At 41.1% G+C, this 17,372-nt stretch overlaps 1 protein-coding gene across 22 annotated transcripts in view; it reads left to right on the plus strand.

Annotated features, from left to right (window-relative positions):
• Window positions 1-481: 481 nt before the first annotated feature.
• The window catches only part of ehbp1l1b (EH domain binding protein 1-like 1b), a 30,023-nt gene continuing 13,132 nt past the window's right edge, over window positions 482-17,372 (plus strand). Inside the window, exons 1-13 of one of the 22 annotated variants that reach the window (XM_044221872.1) lie at window positions 487-1,266; window positions 4,869-4,926; window positions 5,007-5,102; window positions 5,904-5,957; window positions 6,353-6,531; window positions 6,728-6,846; window positions 7,002-7,088; window positions 9,081-9,881; window positions 11,189-11,254; window positions 11,400-11,537; window positions 11,743-11,985; window positions 12,182-12,362; window positions 16,843-17,343. In XM_044221872.1, the coding sequence (XP_044077807.1) occupies window positions 1,163-1,266; window positions 4,869-4,926; window positions 5,007-5,102; window positions 5,904-5,957; window positions 6,353-6,531; window positions 6,728-6,846; window positions 7,002-7,088; window positions 9,081-9,881; window positions 11,189-11,254; window positions 11,400-11,537; window positions 11,743-11,985; window positions 12,182-12,362; window positions 16,843-17,343 (2,627 nt within the window). In that variant the 5' untranslated portion in view covers window positions 487-1,162. Of the gene's footprint in view, window positions 1,267-4,868; window positions 4,927-5,006; window positions 5,103-5,903; window positions 5,958-6,352; window positions 6,532-6,727; window positions 6,847-6,998; window positions 7,089-9,080; window positions 9,882-11,188; window positions 11,255-11,399; window positions 11,538-11,742; window positions 11,986-12,181; window positions 12,363-16,842; window positions 17,344-17,372 lie in introns of all 22 variants that reach the window. The other 21 variants (XM_044221871.1, XM_044221873.1, XM_044221878.1 and 18 more) reach the window with 21 other exon arrangements.

Consider the following 17,372-nt stretch of genomic DNA (forward strand, 5'->3'; position numbering starts at 1 on the left):
GAAGCCATACAAGCTGTAAGTACTGAGAGCAATAATTCACCTCTTGAGTATTGGACCCACAGTGTAATATTAGACCAACTCTGAGTCATGAGAGAGTTGCTGTTGCCCTGCACTCCTCCACCCCAGCTGCCTCTGTCCATCCATCCATCCCTGTTCCCCCCATCTAAAAATACACTCCTGCTCTCACTGAGGAAAATCCCTGTGCCTTGACCTAGCCCAAACACACACACACACACTGACCTCCATGGAAACCATTCCTCTGTCTTAACTGGATGTAACACACGTTTCTTTTGGATGACTCGCCTGAAACTCAGGAAGTGACTTGAGTTATTAACTATGAGCTCAATTTTTAAATAAACAATGGGTGTCATGTACTTCATGTCTTAGTGTCGGGACTTGCATGGTTATAGCCCTTGTAGCCTAGAGGAGATATGAGTTTGCAGAGCTGATTAAGTGAAAACAGTCACTGTCAGATAAGCCTGTTCCAGTGACGGACAGTCAAGATCAAAGTCTACGGGTATGACTGAAGACTGTTACCTCAGGGCCTGCACACACCGCATATAAGCAGCAAGATAAAGAACTTTGCATACTGCTGCATCACAAGTAGACACCCTTTGCATATCGTGTCTCACTCTGCCTGTCTCTCTGCTACTGCCTGTTGACACTGACGGAAAGAAAGACGGTGAACTCATTCTCCAGGACCTATATTACAACAAGGCTTGACTAAGCGGTGCTGTCTCCATACTGCCAGAGAGAGAGAGAGAGAGAGAGAGAGAGAGCGAGAGAGAGCGAGCAGTTGTTTGGTTGAAACTTTAGCTTCATGTCGTTTATAGCCTGTTTGAATGACAGCGAGCAGGGCGGAATTGGTTCCTCTTTGATGCTGGCCTAATTGCCACTCTCAGTATACAGCTCTTTCTGTTCGGTACACGGCGACATTACTCTTCTTTTTGATAGAGCGTGATTGAACTTATTGCCAATGAGCGCGAGTCGCAGCTTGTGTGAAGTTCATCATCAACATCATCATCATCATCAGCGGCTGCAGCAGAAGAAGAAGACCTTTTAAGGAGACCGCGGACAAAGTTGGATTATTGTTGCGCAGAGGAGGAGTGTGTGTTTTCTTTCTTTTTCCTGTTTGTGAAGTTTTATTTAACTAGAGGAAGTTATGACTTCGGTATGGAAAAGACTGCAGCGAGTTGGTAAAAAGGCTTCAAAGTTTCAGTTTGTTGCCTCTTACCAGGAACTCGCTTTGGAGTTTACCAAGAAATGGTGAGTTTGGAGACAATATTACTTTAGTTTAGAGTTTTTCTGCCCTGCCCCATATGGACGTTTTTTACTGTTTGAGATGTAAACACCCCCAGGTAGCTTGTTTAGTCTGTTATTAACTATAATAACACTCCATTTTGACCATGTTCATTCTCATGTTGTGGGTCCATCATTAGGATCATCGAGCTTTAAAGAGCTGCCTACTGAAATCATTGGATATTAAAACAAAAATTTGTCCAGAGACATTAGCTTTGCAAGACACAATATTGGCAGACATGTGAACAATGTGACACTGAATAGTCTGTGTTGTTAGTGTCTTGCTAGTGTTTTATTATCACTTTCTATTTACTTGTTAAATGTATACAAATGCAGACAATCAGCCTGTGGTACATTCTGAGCAAGATTTAGTTTTACATTCAACATCAATATTTAATGATTTCAATCATTAGAAGCACAACAGTGGACTCGCTTGTCTCACTGTTATTTTTCAGAGATGCAATCAAATCACTTTATAGCGCTCGAGGTCTGTAGGCCTTTCTCCTCTAGCGCAATTTCCTGTTTTACAAAACATTTGGGAGGTGGCCAGGTGATGCAGCATGGACACGACATTGCACAGAAAAAATCAATCAAAATGGTCACTTTTAGGGTTCTAGGATCAAGCTTAAAAGGGGAAGCTGGGAATAATATCACCATCACTAAATCTTTTTCCATTATTGACTTCTTCTGGAGCCTGTTTGTCTAACTTTTTTATTGCTATATTGGAAATCTTGAAAGTCCTGAAAACATAAATTACAGTACTCTCTGATATATTACAAAGAAGTTTCTCTAGTATCTTTAAACTTTTGCCCACATGTCTGTCTGGCCCACTCCACTCCTTATCTGTCCAGATTACATTGAAGTATGGATTAATTGTGTAAGCGGCTTGTCAACAGCACGATAAGAAACACAGATTAGTTTTTTAGGCTCTCATCAATAAAGCTTCAGAGTTTGATCAGCATCAGAGAGCTTGTGTTGTCTGGACACAGAGAAGGGAAGGGACAAAGTGATTTAGAAAGAGTGACAACTCCCACATACAGTGTGATGAAATCAGAGTTTATAACCAGTGTGATGTTCAAACAGGGAGGCAGAAGTCAGGAACCACAGAGAGAAGGAGGAGTGAGGAAGTGAGGAAAGACTAGAGATTAATCCAAAGTTTGAGTCATATTACTTTAGGCATGTGTTGTTTCTGAAAAGGAAATCCGCCCATAGTTCTTGTGAGATTAAACTCTGTATTCAGTGTCAGAGGTTACTGACACTTAAAGATCACATCAAACATCAGAGGCAGGAAATTAACCCTGGGGGTGGGGGGGTTGTTAAAATGTCTCACAAGTCACATGTTTGTGTACAAGTTGTGTGTGCATGTGTTTGGGGGGTTGTTCTAATTTAGTGCTATGATTTGAGGCCATTGGGTTTCTTAGGGACTGTCACCAACACAGACTTGTTACTGAGCCACATATTTAGACTTTGTATGTCATGATTTTCAACTGTGACTCCTCTGCCAAAGTGCAACTGTAATATTAGTATAAATATTTAAAGCAGTTATAATCAATAATTTTATATTATCAGTGTCTTAAATGACAATGTGGCAATAAAGGGGGTTGCTCTTAGTGATGAACCTACAGAGAATTATCACCATAATCTGCAGCTCCCCACGGCTTTACAGAGCTTAATAGCGAGTTTCAGCTCATTGTTTTGCTATCCGGCCTCCAACTTTACTGTTTTGGTTTACTCTCATCGCTCTCATGGCCTTATGTACACTACCTGCTCAGCACCAAACAGCAGACAGACAAAGTTAGCGACTAGCTGGTGAATGTAGTGGAGGATTTAGCAGCTAAAGTGCCAGATATTTCCCTCAGGAGTTGGTGGAGACCAAAAACTGAGCGAAAAGAGAGTTAATATTGGACTTACATTAGGTGGCCACAAACACGACTCCAAATGAATGATACTGTTGTTATGCAACTGCTGGAAATAAGCAACTATTTGCTAAAAAGTTCGCCATATCAACTTAAAAGGCGGAAAATACGTAAATGTTGTCTTCACAACCTGTTTCCACTGCCCCCAAGTGGCCAAAAAATCAGTTATTGCTTGTTTAAGTTTTATTAAAGACAGGGAGTGTATAAGGTTATATTTACATGATAGCATGACTGGAAGAACAAGATATTCTCCACCACAGGCTCTATTGGATAACGGGAACAAAAACATAGAGGGCCCAACGATAAGAAGGCCCGGCAGTTTGTACATGACAACAGTCAGAAAATAATAAAGTGATGTTGACAGAGACAGTATAGTGGCACAGACATAATTAAAGCCTTAGCAACAGCACTATTTTTACAGTGACACTAGGAATGCTTCATGTGACAAAAAAAATACGACAGAGGTTTAGTGAGTAAGTTAATTTCTTTTACTGGGTGTGATATGTTCTGTTTTACAGTAATATCACAAATGGACGGTGGTCATGTTTATCGCTCATCTAGTCAGCTGTGGAATATCACCATTGTCTGCTCAATAACAAAACACCAACCACAATGTACAGTGATTACATGTTACTAAACTGTATCACACCCCTAATGTTCACCTGTGTCAAACCAGTCATCGCTTCCTCCTCTCTCCCCTCCATTACCATCCCTCTGTGCCCGTCAGGCTATTTCTGATGCCACTCCTGACCCCCTAACACACATACCACATAAACACATGTACACACACAGCCCTCTTTGCCGTACTTGAACACTGAAACTTGACAATATTCAGCATCTATAAACCATTACTATTAATATTCTGAAGAACATCCGTAGGTGTTGAAATGGTTGTAAAGATAAATTATTTAGAGTTGGCAATGAGGTTTGATAAGTACTACGAATTGTTATTATGTACTGGTATATTATTTGGCGTCTATATGTGTGTGTGTGTGTTCCCTTGTGAAGGGGGTTCCTTCTTCCTGTCAAGAGGCACGCCTCACATTCAGATAGACTCAGGTCACATGACCCTGCAGCTTCCAGTTTCACTTCCTGTGTCGCAGAGGTCTGAGAAAATACGATGCAAACACATACACATGTTACCAACACACACATATATATACAAAAAGACACAGCACTTACACACACATATCCCACATTGTGTAGCCTGGTTGGTTACAGATAAACAGCTGCATAAATACACACACATGCTGTACACACATTCACAGCTTTTCCAATGTATAGATATAGACAAATAAAACATATTAATACCATGTGCTCAGAGCCATCTGCATAAACACTCTCACACACACACACATATACACACACTCACATCCATGCCTTGTCTTTGACTCCAAGGCATTATTATTCAGCAGTCATAAGACCTTCTATTAGACCTTGTGTTCTCATTTGTATAATATCCACTTTGTGTGGAGACATTATTTAATGAAGTTTGAAAATGGTAACATTTATTGTCCATGTGTCTTTCACTGAGGTTTTGCTAGAGTTACTTATGTTGATAAAAATGGGTTTCAAACTCTGCAGAGCCTTTTTTTACAGCGTGTGGCAAGATGTCATATCTGCGTTTTTATCCATGTTTGTATGTTTCTGTAGGCAACCAGACAAGTTAAGGGTGGTGTGGACCAGGAGGAACAGACGCATGTGCTCAAAGGTGAAACCACTGAAACACCACAAACAAACACACACAGACACACACACACACACAGTCTTACTATGTTGTTTGTTGTGCAGCTTCACAGTTGGCAGCCTGGAATCAAAAACCCCTACAGAGGCATGGTGGTGTGGCCTGTCCCAGAGAACATCGACATCTCTGTTACACTCTTCAAGGTACCAAAACCAGAACACACTGTTTACACTATACACATACAGACAAGGTGACTATGAAAAGCCTAAATAAATGAGTGGAGAAATATAACAAATACAGATGTTTCCATGCAGGGGCATACTGCATTGTTTGATTGATATGAACATTATGTGAATCACATGCTAATGAAAACCTATGGGAGACAGCCATCATCCAAACACCAAATTAGGGAATATCTTTTGGAAGAATGGTGTTCATCCCTCTACTAAAGTTTAGAGTGCTTTATTAATCCCAATGGCTAATTGCAGCATTACAACAGTCAAGTCACATATGAATCACAAAAAAAAACATACAGTAAGATAAATAAGAAGATAGAATAATAAAAACAAATAACTAAAAACTTCACTAGAAACTGAACTAAAACTAAAAAACTAGGACAATACTCTTTATATAAACAACAATAATGCAAGTCTAATAGATACTGTATATTGTCATGTATTGATGTGGCAAGGTGCTTCTCTTGAATTGCATACATGAGTATGTCATATACATGAATGTATGTTCAGGTATGCGGTAAACAGTTAAGTAATATATTGGATAAAAATAGTAAGAATAAACAAAAATTCAAAGTTATAAAAATAATGATAATAATATACATATATGTCACATTAGCACAAGTGATATAAAGAGTCTATGTTATACAACATGCATTCATTAAATGGCAACATTTACAAGGAAATGAATGGGTGAAAGACACACAGGTAGATGTTAATGCACAGACAATGGGCAGAGAGGATGTTTATTGTTTGTTCTCATCTCTTCAGGAGGTCAATAATGATGAGTTTGAGGACAAAGAGTGGACCTTTGTCATTGAGGGTGTAAGTATCTCTTGACTACTTGTCTAACTAACTGTTTCCTAAGTAGTGAATTAACCCAACGTAATTATTTTCTCAATAAAATAGCCAGACTTAGTATAAATCTTATAAATAAATAAATTTTTATTTTATGCTACTTTATACTTTCACTTGTACTTTTTGCTGCACTACATTCATTTCACAGCTATACTTACTTTTAAGGTTATGATCAGCATCTAAAATACGATACATTGTTATAGATTAAACTGACCAAAAGTGTATATCAAGTAGCTAGAATTAGCTTCACCTCAACCAACTACAATTTTTATTGACTTCTACTTCAGTAAATGATCTGAATACCTCCTCCACTGATTCAAATTACTATACATCTCATGGTTGTTTCTGTCGGTCATGTAAAGGAGAACAAGGGGCATCGTAAGGTGCTCGCATCAGCAGACATCAACTTGAAGCGGTTTGCCAGTCCGACGCCGACCCAGACTGACCTGACGCTGACGTTGAAGCCACTGTCTGTCAAAGTGGTGGAGGCCACGCTCAAGCTGTCGCTGTCGTGTGTCTTCGTTCGTGAGGGAAAAGCCACGTGAGTTAGTTTTCCCGTTATTATGGGAGTTTTTGTTATTGGGGCAAGTGTATTTAAAAGGTATAACAACATGTTTTTTATATGATGTCTAAGTACTATTTGATTGAGTATTTCCTGTTTGTGGAGATGTCATGAGAGTATCACTAAGCAATGTTGTGATAAATGTTTGTTAACATCTGTTCTTCACGTTCCTCAGTGATGAAGACATGCAGAGTCTGGCCAGCCTGATGAGCGTCAAACCCACAGATATCGGCAACCTGGACGACTTCAATGAGAGCGATGAAGAGGAGGACAAGAAGTCTGTCACTGCTACAAGTAGGCAGACTTACACAAATACTGTGTCTTCTCTCTAATTTGATCACTGTGAATCATTTCCTCTCATCGCAGCTCTGACATTTCTTCCTCCTCTACCTCCTTTTCCTCTCATTTCTTCTGCTCTACTCTTTTCCCTTTTCTGGCTGCTGCAGTAGTTCCACACACTCTAACTCGCCCAAATCGCCCTGCTCCCCCTCCACCTGACAAGCGAAACTCCACTGGTCCCACTTCTCCAGCCTCAGGTAGCTTTCTCTTGCCCTTTTCTTTCACTCGCTCCTGCTGTTTTTTTCTCTTGCCAGAGAGAAGGAGGTGTGAACAGCAACTCTCTCTCTCTTCCTCTGTCTGTTATTGGGAGGCTCAGTTTATATTACAGTATTTCACACATTCATGCCATTTGTTCTTCATACCACATATTTCTCATCTAGACGTTATACGCTATTGAGAATCATGTGATGACTAATGCCACCAATGTATTGGAAGTTTGTTTGGAGGCATGAAAAGCTTCAGCTGCAACATGGCGCAAAGATGTTATAGTGTCCAGAGATACATTACATTAACAACTTTAAATTGAGAAAATTAAGTGTAACTTACTTACAAATGACCATAACTCAACTGACATCAGACTGCTTGTCCGTGATGTTACTTTTTTTTTTTGAATGAATGAAATTACATGTTCATGGTCCTTTTCAAATGTTTACTGTACGTCTTTGTGGTGTCTCTGTTAGCTGGTACAGCAGTAGTACTGTACTGAAATGTTTTTTTTTTTAAATATATGTAAAAAGAGTAGCATATGCTAAACAAAAAATCTAATTGCATGGCCTTAAGGCATATATTGTTATCCAAATATGCACTAGTGGTGGAAGAAATATGCAGATCATTTACTTAAGCAGAGGTAGTAAAACAACAATGTAAAAAATACTCTAAGTCCTGCATTCAGAATCTTACTTTAGTAAAGGTACAAAAGTATTAATAGCCAAATATACTTAAAGTATCAAAAGGTATCAAAAACTGATTATGCAGATTGTCCCCTTTATATATTATAGGATTATTATTAGTGATGCATTAATGTGTGAACAGTATTTTTGTTGTTGTGGTGAGTGATTTTAAATACTTTATAAAATTGAATTTAATTTAATCTGCAAAACTCTTCACTTTTCTGTCTAAGAGTCCTAAAAGGCAGTGCAGTGAAATATTTCCACCTGTTTTTAGTTTAAACTTTTTTAAAAACATTCTAAAATAAGCATCTGTATTTTGAAACAAGCAAAACTAAGGCAGGTTGCTGCACTAGAATTATTAAAAGTTGATTTTAGAAAGGATTTAATTAGCATTAAAACAGACTGAAATATATAATATATATAATATTTTTTCCACTTTTTATAAGAAAATTAAATCTTTAAAATTAAAGAAGGAGGTTTGTTTCACTGGACAATTAATCCTGTTGGGAAAGCTGCATATATTTTGTATGAAAAATTATTGGAAAATGTGCAAAGTAACCCGTAACTATAGCTGTAAGAGTTGTGAAGTAAAAAGTTTCCCTCACTCTAATGTAGTGGAGTAGAAGTATAAAGTTGTAGAAAATGGAAATACTTAAGTAAAGTACATGTACCTCAAAACTGTGGTAAAGTACAGTACTGAGTAGTTGAATAAATAAACAGTTGAGTTACTTTCCACCTCTGCACAGCTGAAATGCAGTCAAATAATCATTGACTCCCATTTGAAATGAAAAAATCAGACTTAACATATAGCGTTGCCTTGCGAACCTAAGCAGCTTTGACTTGCATTGCTACTTACAGTTTTCTTTCTTCTTTATTGCAGTGCAGCAACTCAGTCATACTGAGACAAAACAGCGTGTTGTATTTGAAATTCAAATGAAATTCAGTTTGATCTACAGTTTGAGGAGCATATCAACTGCAAATGTCTGCACGTAGAGATGATTAGGAGAAATGTAAAGTAGATGATATTAAATGGGCTATAATTTCATCGCAGTTCATCACAGTTCCATATTTTGTTGTTTGTGTCTCTCAAACAAGCAAGTCATGTGATTAACAAAGGATCCTCATGACGGTACTACAATTAAGCGACATGGGATCCCAACAGTAATTTAATTGAAATCATTTCATTTTCATTCTTAATTCATGACCTTTTCCTTCTGTCTTTTTCATCATTTCTCTTTCTGCAAAAAATCTACTTTCACTGATCTTTCCTTCCATCCATCCTTCCATCTATTCATCCAGCCTGTGGAGGTAATGGCGGTCCTCCCAATCCTGCCGTCCACTCCCGGCCTCCTCTACCTATCACTCCTCATCCCTCGCCCCGACGCTGCCGACACCCCTTCACCACCGCCCCTGAGATCCAGCCTTCCCCCTGCCCCTCCCCTCAGCCCTCACCCAGATCCAAGCATAAAAAATCAGCCAACCCTCTTCTACCTGAGGCTCTTGCTTCTTCTGACCCACTACCTAATCCTCCAAGCTCCCAGGTCACATCAGCTACTCCCTCCATCCAGAGTGCCTCCTCTGTCCTGCCTCTCTCTGATGTGTCTCCTGCAAATCCTCCATCCCCCAAATCCTCTAACACGCCTATAGTCACACCTTCCGAAAACACTTCCTCTTCCCTTCATCCTTTGTCCCCCAAATGCTCTGAATCTGTGTCTACTTCAGTGGAGCCTTCTTTAGCAATCCCCTCTGTTCCCCTGAATTCCTCTTCAAATACCCCCTCTAAACTGCCCTTTCAGCTGCCCAGTGCCTCCGAAACAGGCATTACCTCATTAACTCCTAAACTTCCCTCTCCTGCATTGTCATCACCCAAGAATATCATAACATCATCCTCCTTGGCTCCCCAAAAGTCTTCTCTCATTGTATCCACTACTCTGACCCATAAGACCATCTCTACTGCCTCGCAGCCTCTTCCACTCAAATCCTCCTCTCCCCCAAAGCCCACCATGCCCTCCAAGCCTCCATCCGCTCACCCTCCACTCACCCGGACCCTCTCTCAGCCTCCCTCTCTGCCCAGAATCTTCCAGTCAGGCTCAGGAAAAGGTATCAACAGGCTGGCTGGCAGACAGGCATGCTGCATGCTTTCCACTAACTGATTCCTTATGTGCGATGGTCTGGTTTGACCTCATTTTCCACATGATTTAGCTTCATGCCCATGTTACTTTACTAAGTCAATTACAGTATGTACTATACTTCTTATGTACAGTATGGTGTGTTGTGAGGGATGCATGATTAGGTTGTCATGATATCAGAATTTTTAGTTAGACATCTTAACGTTTTGTCAATGCTACAGTACCTCAGGCAAGAAGAACAAAGGAAAGTTGTGTAGCCACTTGAGATGTGCTAATTTGGTATCTGCTTGTTTTTGTGTTTATTTCCACATGTTTTCAGTGTCTTTTGCAGTCTGCTGAAGAAGAAGAAGACTGTAACTGTAATGGCTGTTCAAAGGCCAATTAGTCTGCTAGGATTGTCTTACTTTTTACTCATGTTCCAGTTAATTAAATCTAACATTAAATGAAGGTTTATTTAAAGATCACACCATCAGGGAGGTATCCAAAAGTTAGATCGGTCCATTACCAACTCGATGTTCTATTCTCATAAAATCAATGTTATATGATATAACACACTATCACATGGTGTTACACAATATAACACAGTCAAGAGGCTTGTTTCAGTCCACACTTAGATCTTACAAGCATTCCTAAACTACTTTAAAAACTGTCCTGGGGCGCTATCACCTGTCGTAAATAATAAAACTTGTATTCTAAGTAATGCATGTGATACCAAATATAAATATAACCATTAGTGTCACCATTCAAAATATACAAAAAATATTTTTACTATTTAAATGATATTGAAACATCTAAACAGCGGCTGTAAAATGAGACAACAAGTTCTTCAATACAAATATGTGCTTAACTCACTCTTATAAAACTCTTCTTCTTCTACTGACTTTTAAAATCCTTACATATATGCCATAAGGAGAAGAGAGTGAATTACAAAACAAACTTTTTGGAACATTAAGAAAATTAAATATTGAATTCAGCCTTCTTAATGATATTGCAGTAATAGCATTTTGATTACTTTGACACCACTAATTGTTGGACTGCTACACTGCACCAAATAGAGCCAAACCAGAGCTGTAAATTCCTTGTCACTGTTGAGACTACAGCAGTGTGTTTGTTCCTGAAAGAAATATGTCACTTCTGTGGTCTAATACAATTTGTAAAATGCATCATATAAAATGCTATGCTGTTCTCCTTTCACTCTTTGCCTCTTGCTGACTATACATTGGTTTCTCTTTATTCCTCTTTTGTACATCACTTCTCTTTCTACCCTCCTCTCCTCAGTTCCTGTTTCACATCAACGTCGCCCCCCGGAGGTTCAAACTGCAGATGATCTTACTTCAGCCTCTGGTTTGTCTCTGCTTTGAATGTCTAGACTACAGGGATGCCAATCTTTTACTGATATTCTTTTCAAATATTTAAAAATCTCTTTTTCTTCTCTTCTCTCCTTCTCTGTTTGCTTAAAATGTCTTTCATCGTCTGTTCTCTCTACTAGGCCGTTCTCACATTTTCAGACCTCAGATTGTCAAGTCATTCGCCCGCCCTTCCTCTCCCTCTCCTTTTTCCCCTGATGCTCCTCCTCTCGAGTCAACACCTCCTCTCCCCAAATCTCAACCCTCTATCTCAGAGTCAGGTAACCAATGTCAAAAATATAGTAACTATTCTTATTCCTGTCCTTCTGCATTTTTATGTTTCTCTCTGCTGCTTTCATTTCCCAACCTTTGTCCTCTGTCTTCTCCCACCATCATTTCACTCATTCCTATAAATCTACTTCATCTAACCTCTCCTATTTCCCTCTCCACCTCATCTTTCCTGTCCTTCCTCTCTGCTTTCCTCAGGTGCTCAGGAGGTGTGGCTGACATCTGATTCTGCTCCGATTGGTGGCGACATCACCCCTGTCCCTCTGCTGAGTAGCCCTGACCTGGATGCTCTCTGTGACCCTGTGGCTCCAGCCCTTACTGCCTCCCTTCCACGCTCCTCTTCTCTTTCCACCTCTGTTTTATTCTCCTCTCTTCACCCTCAGCTCGCTGTATCTCCTTCTCTTTCTGCTCCTCCTGCTCAAATCAGCTCCTTTCAGACAGGTACACCAGCCAATTAATCAAAAAACTTCCTGTCAGTGTTTATGTCAGCCAAGACAATTACATTATGCTTTTTGAAATGTGAAAATGTCTAGTTTGGAAGCAGTTTGAAACAAATTAACCACAGTTTCCTTCCTTTCTTGCAAAGATCACTCAGGGTGTAAAAGTAATTGTCTGACCTTGCTTTTGCTCTTAATAGGCTCAACGTTCCCCATCACTCTAGTAGACAAGATAACAACTCAAAGCCCTCTGAGGGACAAGGCTTCTCCTCAAAATAACCAGACAGCGGCCAACATCAGAATATCCAACCAACCAATCAGACCAGCCCAGGATTCAAAGGCAGCCATCACAGAAAACAAAGCTGAACCAGCAAGGATCAGGTGAGGTCATGGGATGATATGACATGAGCGTTTAAATTTAGATTGCTTGGTTTGGATCCTTAGAGATATGTTTGGCCTTGAAATGCTGTGTGAAGAGAAAATGTGTCAGAAAAGGTAACAAGCTTTTAAAAATCCAGAAAGCTCAGATTCTTCTTCTTGTCCTTGTGTTCTCCTCAAGTTGATTGCGTAACGGAATAGTTCGACATTTTGGGAAATACAATTATTTTCTGTATTCCCCCTGTCTCCAGTCTTTATGCTAAGCTAAGCTAAATGACTGCTGGTGGAAGCTTCCTATTTAACAGACAGATATGAGAGTGGCATCCATCTTATCATCAAACTCTTGGCAAAAAAGCGAAGAAGTGTGTTTCCCAAAATGTCAAACTATCCCTTTAAGTTGCACTGCTGTAGATTACCCAAGCTAATTCAGCAGTCTATTGATGATATAGACTGTTCAGACATCAGTACTTGAAGGCTCTTCAGAGTGCATCACAGATTGGGAAGAAAACTTAGAGGATCGTTATTCCTCCTCCAATCCTTTTTTTGTTTTCTTTTATATTTTATATTTTGCATAAGGAAGAATGAAACATAATAGGGACTCCTTAGTATTGATCAGTCCTTATCAAACTCATTATGGTCCAAATAACCCCACGCTAACCCACCTTAGTGCTGACTGAGGCAACCCTGCTTCATCTTGCTGACACTTGTGTGGTTGAGTAATAGTTTTTTCTGTGTTGATCATGGGTTGAGAGGCTTGTCAATCCATAGTTGCTCAAGGCCTCATGTTTGCTTTGTTCTTGGTGTTTGTGTTTCCTCGATGCTAACATGTGCTAACAGTTGCAGACTGTTTTGTACCCTGCCTCCTGTTGCACTGACCTTCCAGTACACAGCGGTTGAATAATTATCAGATCTGTAGTCTGCTCTGTGGCCTGCCTGTTTCCCCCCTAATCACCTCCTGCATGCTCAGCCTTGTGAAATCTCACCCACTCATCTCTCCATCCTGACCTCCAATATTTCTGTCCCCAGTCCTGCCCAGTCACGTTCAGAACTGATAGTAGCCCCGCCCCCTCCGTGGCCCTTCTCCTGCTGTGAGAGCTCCACCCCTCAGCAGCCCTCCACCAATGTTGTGGCAGCATTTATCACTCCTAAACAGCCAAATGTTCAGGGGGACATTGATTCGAAAAAGCCAACCAATGAGACACGGAGCATTGTTAGTGCCTTTAAGGCCGAAAAGCCACCACTGGCAAAGCCTGAGCCTGACTTTGATGACATCATCTTTGAGTCATTTAACCAGAGACAAGGATCAGGGGGCTTGTATCTGGAAGAGGATGACTCTAAGCGGGATACTATTAAAAGGTGTCCTCCGGGGTGAGTATTTTGTATTCACAGATAAAATCAAGATCCAGAACATAAAAAACAAGGTTGCAAAATGTGAATTGATGGTGCTGATAATGGTAAAACACACACACAGACTTAGGATTAAGGAATATTGTTTATCTGTTCTGCAGTCTTGAACAGAAAACCAATGAAAAGGCCTCTGGAGAAAAGCCCTCAGTGACAGAGCAGTTACAGGGAGCAGTGATGATGAAGGCAGAGCAGGAGATGCAGAGGGAGAAAGAAATCCTAAATAAACAAGAGGCGGAAAGGAGAAGGAAGGAGGAAGAGCAAAAAGTATTGCTCCTGAAGCAGGAGCAGGAAGAGAGGAGAAAACATGAGGAAGAGAAGAAGAGACTGTTAGAGGAAGAGAAGAAAAGATTCTTACAGGAGGAGGAGGAGGTCAAGAAGGAGAAGGAAAGGAGGAAACGCGAGGAGGAGAGATTCCTGGAGAGGAGAGACAAACAGGAGAAGCTGAGAGAGGAGGAGGAGAAGAGGAAGCAGGATGAGGAGGAGAGGAGGAAACGAGAGCAGCAGAGGAAACTCCTGGATGTGGAGGAGCAAAAGGAAAAATCTAAGAGGGAGGAAGAGAGGAGACTTGAGAGAGAGAGATTCTTGAGGAAAATGAAAGAGGAGGATGAGAAAAGGATGGAGGAGAGGAGAGTGTTTGAGGAACAAAGAAGGAGGAGGGAGGAAGAGAAAAAGAGGCTCCTGGAAGAGGAAGAGAGGAGGAAGATGGAGGATAAATGCTTGAAGGAGGAAAAAGAGAAGGAGCAAAAGAAAATGAAAGGTGAGGAAGAGAGAAGAAAGAGGGAGGAGGAGGAGAAAAAACATCTACAGGAAGAGGGGAGAAAGAAAAATGAGGCAGAGAAGGAGAGGAAGAAAAGGGAGGTGGAGGAGAGCAGAAAAGAGGAAGAGAGAAAGAAAAGGGAGGCAGAAGAGGAGAGGAAGAGGAGGGAGGAGGAGGAGAACAGAGTCAAAGAAGCAGAGGAGAGAAGAAAGAGGGAAGAGGAAGAAAAGGAGAGAGTACTCAAAGAGGAGAAAGAGAAGGAGAGACTCATAAAGAGGGAGGAAGAAAGGATGGAGAGGAGGAAAAAAGAGGAGGAGAAAAGACGTGAAGAGGAGGAGGAGAGAAGGAAAGAGAGACTCTTGAAGGAGCAGAATGAAAAGGAGAGGATGAAACGGGAGGAGCAGAAGAAAAGGGAAGAAGAAGAAGAAAAGGAGAGACAACTGCAAGAGGAGCAGAGAAGGCAGGAGGCAGAGAAGAAGAAAAAGGAGGAGGAAAGGAAAAAGAAGGAAGAGGAGGAAAAGTTACATAGAGAGGAGAAAGAGAAAGCAGAAAGGAGACGGAAGGAGGAGGAAGACAGGAAAAAGAAGGTTCTGCAAGAGAAGGAAGAGATGGAAAGAAAAAAGAAGAAAGAGGAGGAGGAAAGGAGATTCAGGGAGGAGGAAAACAAGAAGAGGAAGGAGGATCGAGCAGCTCCGCTCTGCAGTCTGGAGGCCAACAAGTCAGATGAGGACAAGCAGAAGATGAGAACTCTGGTTTCATCTTCTTTGCCAGTTCCTCAGCTAAACACACTCACCGATGTTTCTCCACCCAGCTTCACACACTCGTCCTTGGCTCTTAAAGATGTAACACAAGCTCCACTTCCTGCTCCCCACCTCCCTCCTCCGGTCAAAACCAGCATTACATTCGAGCAGCTGCCCTCACAACTGCTCAGCCAATCACAAGGCAGAGAGACAACCCTTCAGTCAGTTAATAAACCAAGCTCTGCCTCCATAAACTCCAGTGAGCGGTGAGTTACACTACTGAAATAAAAAGTAATGATTTCACTGTGTGTTGATTTCTTTTTGTTTTTACACCTCAAATGGCTGTCATCTGCTTTCTATTAATCAGCAGATAAAATCAATCAATTAATCAATCAGTGTTAGCCTTAAAAACTTGGAAAGTTACTTTTGTTACTCTGTATTTCTGCACTAAAATGGCATCAAGTTGGGTTGAATCATTCACCATTTCTATTTTGATTATTTCTGTGGTGATTATTTTGTGATTCTCTGCTCATGTAAGACTTCATTGATTACCTTTGTGGTAGGGGTGGGCAAATCGATCCCCAAAGTATTGATACTACCGATACTAAACCTTTTTAGTATCAGTACAAGCTAGATTGATACCACAAAATAATGTATACATTTTGGGCTCAAGAGCAGTCTTCTTAGTGCTGCACTTTTTGCTGCTCTGCAGCTGTGCATATGTTAGCTCAGATAATTCATACAATAAGCATACGTTATTTACCATTAAAAGCTGTTCTGCGTTTTAACAGAGAATAATCAAAAGAAAAGCCTAATTGCCAATTATTCAGTGGAAATTGAAATGTATTCAGAAGTAGCCTATTAATGTTGCATTCACCTTATAAATTATGACACATTTCCTAGCTGCTTCTTAATAAAAAGTATTGATATTGGTATTAATATTAGTGATCCTGGCCGTGGTAGTACTTGGTATGGAATTTTGTGGTATCGCCCACCCCTACAGTTTGGTTTTTCTGTTGTTTCATTATGGCTTTTCCTCCTCCCCCCAACTCTTTTTGATATTCTTCCACCTGCCCCCTCTCTTCCTTTTTTTACATTTTCCTCTTTCTCTCCCCTTATTCCAGTCTGGGGCAACCCTCTCTCTTAAAGGAAGGTTCATTGTCAAACATTGTTGTCCCAGAAAAGAAAATATCTGCCACATGTACTCCACCTGGCATCCGTTCAGGTCCAACTGTTCAGCCCTCTGCTCAGGACAAACCAATCACATTAGAGGTCTTGACCCTGGTGCCACCTCCACAGAGGCTTTGTGATGCAGAGGTTCCTCTATGGAAAGTGCTAGAAGGGAGAGGTGGGCAAGACACACCTGAAATAATCTTTGCCAAGGAGGGTACAAAACCTTTGAGCAGAGGGTAAGAATGGATGAGGGGACATCTGTCTGTCTGCTTTTCTACTTTATGTTTTTTTCTGACCATCTGTGTGTCTGTCTGCTTTGCTGATGGTCTGGCTTCTTAAAGATGTAGTAGATAGCAAATGTAATAGTAATGGCTGTATCTTTCATGTGTTTTTTCCCTTCTTCTAGCTCACACAGAGAAGCTGCTGCTGAGGTGGACACTCCCGTCAGGCAGGAGCACCAGCCAATCACAGCAAAAGACTCAGAAACACATCACACAGCCCCACCTCCTACTCAACCCGGCGCACCACCAGTTAAAGAGGAGCCCAAAGAGCCAGAGGGACCCAGCGTGGAACCCGCAACCTCACCCGAGGTTTCCCCCAAACCAGCCGGCGAGTGCACGACTTTGGCGCTGGAGCAGCTGCTGCCCTCAAAACCAGAACCAGAACAAGTTCTCCAGTCATCAGGAAAACCAAAACAGGAGGGAGCAGATGAGGAGAAACCAGTTGACGTCGTGGCTGGTGGTCAGGAGAGTTTCATCAACAATAAGGAGCCAGTGTGCGAGGCAGAAAAGCAGCTGTGGGCGACTGTGGAGGAGACAGCGGAGACAGGAGCGGAAGGAGGGATGGAAAGTAGTGAAAGCACTGAAGAGCTGGATGAGAAGCAGGAGGAGGGTGATGTAATAGGGGGGTGAGTCAGCGACGGTTCCTGTGCAGCAT

The sequence above is a fragment of the Siniperca chuatsi genome, linkage group LG14 (assembly GCF_020085105.1).
Source record: "Siniperca chuatsi isolate FFG_IHB_CAS linkage group LG14, ASM2008510v1, whole genome shotgun sequence".
Classification (NCBI taxonomy): Eukaryota; Metazoa; Chordata; class Actinopteri; order Centrarchiformes; family Sinipercidae; genus Siniperca; species Siniperca chuatsi.